Source organism: Tyto alba, unplaced genomic scaffold (genome assembly GCF_018691265.1).
Source record: "Tyto alba isolate M040663 unplaced genomic scaffold, T.alba_DEE_v4.0 Super-Scaffold_7, whole genome shotgun sequence".
Lineage (NCBI taxonomy): Eukaryota > Metazoa > Chordata > Aves > Strigiformes > Tytonidae > Tyto > Tyto alba.
In genome coordinates this window covers 32226237-32234869 of record NW_024881328.1, presented here as the reverse complement: position 1 = coordinate 32234869, position 8633 = coordinate 32226237, and the positions used below count along the sequence as shown (strand labels likewise).

The following is an 8633-nucleotide window of genomic DNA, read 5'->3' as shown; positions in this document are numbered from 1 at the left end:
GTGAAGTTGCATTCCTTCTTTCAGAAGTAAAGAAATACAATACTCGTTAGCATCTTGAAGTCAGACCTCAAATTCATACATTTCAAATCAGAAAATGCTGGTTCCCCACTTAAAGGGAGGTCTAGAAGAGGACCTTCCAGATAGCACGATAAGCACATCATGACAGCACGTCACTGATGCAAGGACATACTGTAAGCAGAGCATAACAACTTTCAAAATTACTCTCTCCTCCATCACCGAGGCTTTTCCTGACGTTTGGCTTAGCATGTCTTGCAACAAGTCAGCCACAGTGGTTTTGCTACTCTGAGCAAAGAGATTTTAATTCTTAGATGTTGTCAAAGTTATTCTGATCTGTTTAAGCAGATAATGTCACCCGGCCAGTTCCTCTAAACCACTGGGTCTCTTTCAAGTTACACACACCTGGAGTCAGGAACATGCACTTCCTTCACTCACACCAGCTGCTGGAAGTTCTGATACAGGAAGCTGGCTCTGAACAAAATCTAAATCCTAACTAACACTTCTCTAAAATTCAGCCATAGGAAACTGTCAAGACAGAAACCTGTACTTTTTACTTAATATACTAAGAACGAGGACAATCTAATCAGCTTTTAATAGACAGCTGTAAGTCTCACAGGCTTTACCTGGTGAGCTGGATGGAGATGCAGAGAAGACTGCAAGAAAGCAATTCTAGCTTGAGGAAAGGCATATGCTGGCCTAACCCTTCCCTGTCAGTGAGAGACAAACGCGATTCAGAAAAGGGTAGCTGACTTGGTAAGTGTTTTTAATGGTGAGAAGCTTCCTCTTGGAGCTATAGAAGGGATCCTTAACAGTACAAAAAGAAAAAGAGTGTTTTACAGACCAGAAACACAGAAGATAAGCAGCAGTTTATTGCAGTTGACCAACTATGTAAATAAACTGTTCTGACAATTACAAGTAGGGCACATTTTTTTTTTTTTTTACACTAGATTGTTTCTTCCTGCTTGTAAACACTAGAAAAGTATTTCCTCTCCAAACATTTTGAGCATCAGAAAGTATAAACAGTCTTTTGCAGAGGTTCATGACCAGCATGGGTTGCCATCTATCTCTGTTCTAACAGTGGCAGGGCATTTCTGGTGTCACGTACAAGTAAGGGACTTGTCTATTCTAGTACATTTCAGACACACAGGCTCCTAACTGAAGACCTGTTATTCAATAAACAGTTTGTTTGGGTTTTTTTTTTTGTCAGAGAATGCACCCGTGCTTTAAGTTTGATTTTCAATTCTTTCAATAATATGAGTATGTAAACTACATTCTGGTAAAATGAGAACTAAACAGTGCGTGTGTGTAGTTATATACATATAAAAATAGAATATATGACAAAAATCATGTTGCCAGAGTTACTCTGGCAGTTTTTCTGATTTAAGAAGTTTAATTAATGGACAGTGCTGGCCACAACACTAATAAAGGCAGACATTCTTAATGCTCTAGTTTGTGTAAGAGCAGGTGATGAAACAAGTATCTCTAAATTACAATCTCCTGTACCCCAAATGCACCCTCCCCTTCTCACTTTTCCAAGTAAAATACAGCTAGCTTTCAGAATTTTTAAGTACAAAGAGCAAACCAGAAGATTTTCCATCATTTGTTTCAGAAACGTTTTAAATTATTTCTGGTTTCAGCATCCAAGCCCGAAGAACAGGGGTGGTTTATTCTGTGTTCTAGTGCACGCAGTCAGGTAATTCTTGCACAGTCTTCACACAGGCGCAGCAAGCACCTTACTCCCCCTGATTTTTGAAAGGCAGCCCTGCAGCAGGAGAACGCTCTCGGCTCCCTGCCCACCAGGGACGAAGCGCCGGTGCTGACGATCTGAAGAACAGGATTCGCGTGCAGTCAGTCAGACCAGCTTTCAGCGTCTCCAACAGTTTCTGGTTCAGTGACTTTCAGAGAGAATAGGGCGGTGGTTTTCCTTTCGGGAATTTTTCAGTCATCTTTTAAATCCCTGTAGTTTTACCCACAGCGCCCTGCAGCAAGGCGTTCACCAGTTGGCTGATTAGATTCCGTGATTTGTTTCAAACCTGCTACTTACCACTGGCATGATTCCCTCGAGTTCTTGTATCAGAAAAAAAAAAAAAAAAACCAACCAAACAAACAGAAGAACCCTAAGGAATTTATTCCTTTGCTACCTTCTACATGCCATTCACTTCACAGATCTCTGTCTTGGCTCCTGTCAGGTTGACTTTCAGGTGAAGACTAGCAATGTATTTTTTTCCAATACAGAGCCTAAATGTAGCCCTGGTGGGTGAAAGACATCAGAGAGCTAGGAAAACAATCTAGATTAATGTTTCTACAGAGGCAACTTTACATACTGTCAGACAAATGGCACTTTACAAAAAGCTGTCCTTAACTACATAGGCATTGCTAAATGGGTTCAGAGGAAACAATTTAGCATGTTAACACTGAATTAGGAAGACTAGAAAAATTCAGATGTTTGCAGCAGAGTGAACACCTGTGAGATTCAAGAGCAAGGACTGAAGCACAGTTAAAACTGTGGGCTACTGGAAAGGAACATGGCTTTATTTCATTTTAAGAACAGCCTTTCTTGTTAAAAGTGGGGATATTCTAGAGTGTTCCTGTGCACATCCAGAGCATACTCAATTTCTGCCCTTGTTCCAAAACACTCTTGTGTACATCCGATTAGTTGTAAGGGGAAAAAGTTTTTTTAAAAATAAGAAGATACTAAGTTATTTGAATTTTCTGCATTCTCAACAGCTGATAGGAGGTTATCTCAGTTAAAAGATGATTCTTTTTATCCAATTAATGTATTCTAGACAGATCAGCTGCATTCAATTTATTCCTTCACATGTTTTAACTTCTTTAAATCCTTGTAGTTCAGTTTTGGTTTAGGATTCACTACTGTGAGCCATCTTAAGCAGGAATACTGCTTTATAAAAGGTAATTTCTGGCATGTATTTGGCTCTTGAGAGTCACAATTCAGAACTATTTTGCCAGGCTGCCAGCATTTTTTGTAAGAAATACAACTGAGAAAATAGAAGCTGCCCTTTTCAACAAGTGCAAAAGGGAAAAGAAACAAAAGTTGAAGGAATGTCTCCAGCTCCAGGGCAGTGAATTTCTTTGGAAAAAAACCCAAACCTGCTACAAACAGTTGCTGGAGTTGCTCTTCCGAAGTGAAAAATAAATAACAATTTCACGATGAAGTTGGGCAGCAGCTCCAAAGCAGTCACCATTGCAAGCTCCCACTAAGACAATCACACAAGTAGGAAGGGTTTCCCCTGCAGCCCGCCTTGTAAAAATAAATTGAAATAGCACTACGGCCTTGGACTACTTCTGCTCATCATTGGCAAGGGTAATTTCTTCTTTCCCCGAGTTACTTTTTGCTTATTGAAACAAGCAGCCTCCGCCAGTGTTCTCCCTGCACAGGTGCCGGGCCCCCCCCGGGGCTCCCCCCACGGCACTCGCTGGCCCAGCGCTCTCCCTGGGCACTGGTGGGGTACGGCCCGGGGGGGCAGGCTGGGCTGGCTAAATGTATTCACAGCGTTTCTCTCCGTGTTTGCAACACACCTCACACGGAGCCCACCAACATCCCGAGGCCATGCCCGTGCTGTACTGCTAACAGCCACACGTGCTGTGAATACATTTGCTCAGTTCTGTTCCCGTTTCTCTTTTTGACCAAATTATTCTCCATTAGTTTAAGTGAGACAAGCATTTACACTTTTTGCTTCTGAAACTCAAAAATTCAGTTTTTAGTTATAACCATGTTTACCTTCTGGAGATGTATTTTTATTCAGCTTCTCCTCTGTAAAACGTCATCTCCAGACACCAGTATGTTGTTCAGCCTGTCCCCACGCAGCCCTGCCGGTGTTAACCTCCCTTAATGCAGGCAGCTCCTCCCCACGGCGAGGATGCAAGCACAGCAACTTCATCCTCTCCTCTGAACACGCTTTCTGGTATTTGATGCAGTTGAATACACTCCACCCAGTGAGAGGTATCTTTAGCTCAGTACTATTTTGTATATACATCAGCATATTTGTATGTAGTCTGTGGTCTAATACAGGCTATTAAGGTTAGCCTACTAACTCCTCCTGTGTATTACCAGCATCACTGCGCACCTCACCATCAGTGGTGCTCACTGACTTTCTCAAACTACTTTTTCATAGACTGCAAGTTATCTTTCAGGGGGTGAGTATTCTTGACTTCCACTCATGAGTAAATTATGAATACATCATTACATAAACTATATGCTTAGATAGCTTTCGGCTTAGATGTACAACAAACCCTGGTAAAACCTGCATAGGTGAAATTCTATCATAGGAGCAAGCGTCTGCCTAGAGCCTCCCGAGGTCTTCTGTACATACCAAGTCTGAACACAGCTTAAATTATTAACACTCTAGTGTAAGACTTAACATTTCTCTAGGCTTTTGAATTTCTGCAAGTAAAATGAAAATTACATCAAAACTTACCAATAGCTAGACAGTTCATTTTCCCCACCAATATTTACAACACCCATAAAGGAAAAAAAATAAACACTCCTCCAGCTTGTGGAAAACACTAAACATCCTCATGCCTTTCTCTCTCACAATTCAAACTGTCACTGTTTTGCAGCATTTGCTTCCTTGCTTATCAAAAGCATTAACAAGTTAGCAGAGTACCCAATCATGTAGTTATTCTATTAAAGAGACAGAAAGCCAAATTATTTTGCAGTAGTATTATTACTACAGTAGAATTAACACAACAAAGAAACAGACAAAAATACAAAACGAGTCTCAAAAAAGTTATAGGATTATACCAATGCATTTAAAGTAGTATGATTCCCCCCCCCCCTTTTTTTTTTTTAAAACATGTCTGTGAATTATGTACACGTCCATCTAATGCAGTTACTTACTTTATCACATACATGTGACCTGAGTGACTCCATCTTCCTGGTCAAATTGTCCATCATCCAGTTCCCTTAATACTCCATCACTGCTACTGAATCCTGCAAAGCCTCCATACTGGGAGGATCCCTCCTTGATCCAACATTGTTTAGAAGGAGATAGGCGAAACTCATCTGGTGGTTGTCCCGTTTCTACAGGGCGAGAAGTAGATGTGTCTAATCCAACACTTCTGCTAGAGACTTTGCCTTTTTCCTCCCCAATAACTTGTCTTAAGGATTTCCTCTGAAATACAAGACAACATTTAAATGTTAGGTTATTTAGGGGCAGGAGGGAAGCCAAACAGTTTGCGATGAGCCTAGCGTGGATTTAACATGAGCTGCATTTTAACATAGGGCAGCATTTAATGCTCTGGTTTAAACTGTGAACTCCCCTGGAGAAACAAAACCCAAAACACTCAAGACAAACAAGACAAAAGGCAGTTGAGATGGGAGCAAGCACAAACGAATGCTAAGGCGTACTTCAACAATACTCAGCTCTTACATAGTACTTGGCAGATCCGGCATGCTTGACAACTCTTCATCCATGCCAAAACCAGCTGTTTGAGGAACGCGTGATTCCTGTGCCCACCAGGCACACCTAACGTACCCCGACTGTCCCAGGGGTGTGTGCTGCCCTTGCCTGCGCCCGGGACGCTGCAGGCCGGCGCGGCTCCCGCCCGCGGCCTCCCCCGGCCCGCGGGGCCCCAGCCGCCGCTGCAGGCAGGCCTTCGCGCTCCTTCACGCACGGATCTACGTGCCCCCCTGCACAACGCCCGGCTGCTGCCCCTGTCCGCAAGCTGGTCTGAGCGTCCGTGGATGCGGATCAGCTCCCCAAAACCAGGTCTGTCTGGAAGCTTCAACAAGAACGCAATATTCGAGGAAGATGTGAATCCATCGACACTGAGCCCTTGAGAAGCGAGATCTGATCGCTTCACAGGACTGAAAGATTGCCCACTGATCCATCTCATGGTGAGACTTAATAAGCTTTCCCATCTTCTCAGTTCTCCCCGGGAAGACCTTCAGAAGCCTCCTCAGATAACAGCAAGTTTCTTGAGAATTGCATTCAATCCACATGGTGGATCTATGCAAACAGAAGTCAGTGGCTGTCCTGTACAGCAAGGTGAGAGGGGGTCTGCAGAGACCTTGCACAGGAAGAACATGATATAAATCTAGCCCGACAGTAGTACTGTGATCTCCTCACACGCTTCTTGAAGGGATGGCTGCCAATGCCAATGTCAAAAAGAAAAGGAAGCAGATTTTCATTTTTGCAAACAGGCCTATCAGACTATGCTAAAGGTCCTCCGAATCATCACAAATAAATAAAAGGTTTATTTAATTTTAGCATCAGGAGCTACCCGGGGTACTCAGACCAGACCTGTGATGATGCAGCATCTCCAGAGGCAGTGTCAGTGCCCTGAGTCACACCAGAGGAGCAGGGTCAGGACGGCAGAAGTGCCCCGGCTGCCGGCCTGGAGCCAGGCTGTCAGCACCAGCACGGCCAAACCAGGAGACACAGCCCTCTCCACTGGAAGACGACATCTAGCTAAGAAGGAACACAGCCTCAGCACGGAGCTGCAATTCAGTGGGTAAAGGACACGAGCACTCTTGCAGGGGGATGTGCACAAATGCAAACACTTTAAAAACAAAAACACCCCACAAGTATTTTTGCTACACACCACTGAGTTCTGTGCCCCTCCTTCTATACATTGCGAAGTTTTTTTCCTCAAACCCTTTTGAAACAGTAAAAACAATGGCCCTTGTGGCTAAAGGAAACGTATTTAGGGAAGCTGTTACAGGAGACATTGGGAAATTAGACTAAGGGGAAACAGTGTTGCCTCAGGAGAAACAGAAGGAAATAAGGTTTGCCTGGATGCCACAGTAGAAGGATGGGGAAGTCTGCTTAAGGGAAATAAAGGAAACAAGAGGAGGAAAAAAAAAAAAAAAAACAAAAAAACAAAACACCACCAAACCAAACCAGAAAACCCTCAAGCACTGTGTGGTTCAATCTTGGATCTCTTCCTCTGAGCTATTTTCTTAGAAAAATCAAGTGGTGTATGATAAACAATGAGCCCACTGAGACAGTATAGCCCTTCTAATCCAAGAGGCCTTTGAACTATACATAAATCATAAGCCAGGTCACAATGCACTATCCCACGAATACACAAGAAGGCAGAGAGATGAACTGGTAAGACATAAAATATGCCCTCCTCAGAAAAGAGACCCTGTGGGAAAAAGAGACCAGGTAGTAGGGGTTTCCCCCTTTTTTCCCCTAGAGAAAACTCCTACAGAAGCAAAGCTTCCTCTAGAAATGGCAATGCTAACTTCAACCCAATAATTAAGAAAAAGATAACTGAGCACATAAAGCAACCTGAACCCCGTGCTGCCGTCCTCCACAACATGAGCTGCCTGTGGGGCGCACGTGCTGCCACGGCCAGACCCCACTGCACTGGGGGGAGCTGAGCCGTGGCGGGATCAGGGCTCCAGGGGCCTCATCAGTAAGTGTTTGAGAAGGTCTGTATGAGGCTGCTTTCTTGTTTCAGTGAAGAGCCTTGTTGGTTCTGTAGTTTGACTGACTCTCTCATAGGTAGGATTCTTCCCAAGGTATCAGTTGCAAACATGCTAAGGGTATGCTTAAGCAAACATAAATTGTGATACAAATTTTTTAAACTTAAAACATTTTACATATCTTAAGTATTTTTAGATATCTTAGGTATTTATGTGTTTCAAAAATGTCTTAAGTTGTGGATATGAAAATTACATAACAGCTTTAATGTAATTTGAACATCAACAAAAAGATGGGCAGTACCAATGAAAAAGAAGATGTCATGCCCAGCAATACAGAATCACAGCAATTAAATGTTTTTACTAAAATGTTTGCAAGGGTTTGATAAAGTTGTATGGCTATGTTGTCAATGCCCAGGGGACATTTAAAATAAACATATTAGAGTTTCTAGAGCAAAAGTTAATGCTTTCATATTTCAGTAGCTTGTTTTTTGCACCTGAAATTTTGCTATGCAAGCTTTGCATTGGGTAGCTTTCTGAACCAGTTAGGTATACCACCAAATCTGTGAGTTTAAATTGTAATGAGGGTAATATCCTGTTTGCCAATTCAGACATTTTGGTAAAAAAAACAATGAAGTAAGAAGATTAAAATCCAGGGGAAAACCAACCTAACTGGAAAAACACAAGAAAAATGTTACTCTGCTAAACGTTTCAGCTTCAGCCTGAACTACCTATTTATCCCATGCTAAAATGACCTCAGCATACTGAAATTTCCTGGTAGAGAAGTAAAACATTTCACTGGTACTTAAAGAGCACATTTAGATACTAAATTTGTTCAGGTTTTCAACATAGTAACCCTGATGTTGATGGCTACTAATCAGTTATTTCTTATTTACTTCCAGTATGTTAATGCTTAAGTCAGAGGTTTCCCACTACTACAAATAAAACAATAACCACAAAGCACACTTTTATTTCTATAAACCAAAGCTGCTGATCACCTCACAACTGAGAATTTAAACTGTGAGCATAATGCTTCCTATTTTTAATTTAAGCCATGTCTCAAATGCATCAGTTCCTCAGACTAAATGTTTTTAAAGAACTGGTTTGTATTACGTCTCCTGGCAGAATGAATTCTAACTTGTGTCATGTAGTTATGATGCCTTTTAAGAGGTGCTTATAGTTAGAAATAACATGCCTTACCAAGGAAGGAGTATTCATATCAGCA

General features: G+C 42.2%; 1 protein-coding gene across 4 annotated transcripts in view; it reads right to left on the bottom strand.

Moving 5' to 3' along the window:
• Positions 1–849: 849 nt before the first annotated feature.
• Positions 850–8633, bottom strand: part of RFTN2 (raftlin family member 2) — a 34953-nt gene continuing 27169 nt past the window's right edge. For 3 of the 4 annotated variants that reach the window (XM_009968507.3, XM_033010921.2, XM_033010922.2), the window contains one exon: positions 850–5150. In XM_009968507.3, coding sequence (XP_009966809.3) covers positions 4881–5150 — 270 coding nt within the window. In that variant the 3' untranslated portion in view covers positions 850–4880. The remainder of the gene's footprint in view (positions 5151–8633) is intronic. The other variant, XM_033010923.2, reaches the window with a different exon arrangement.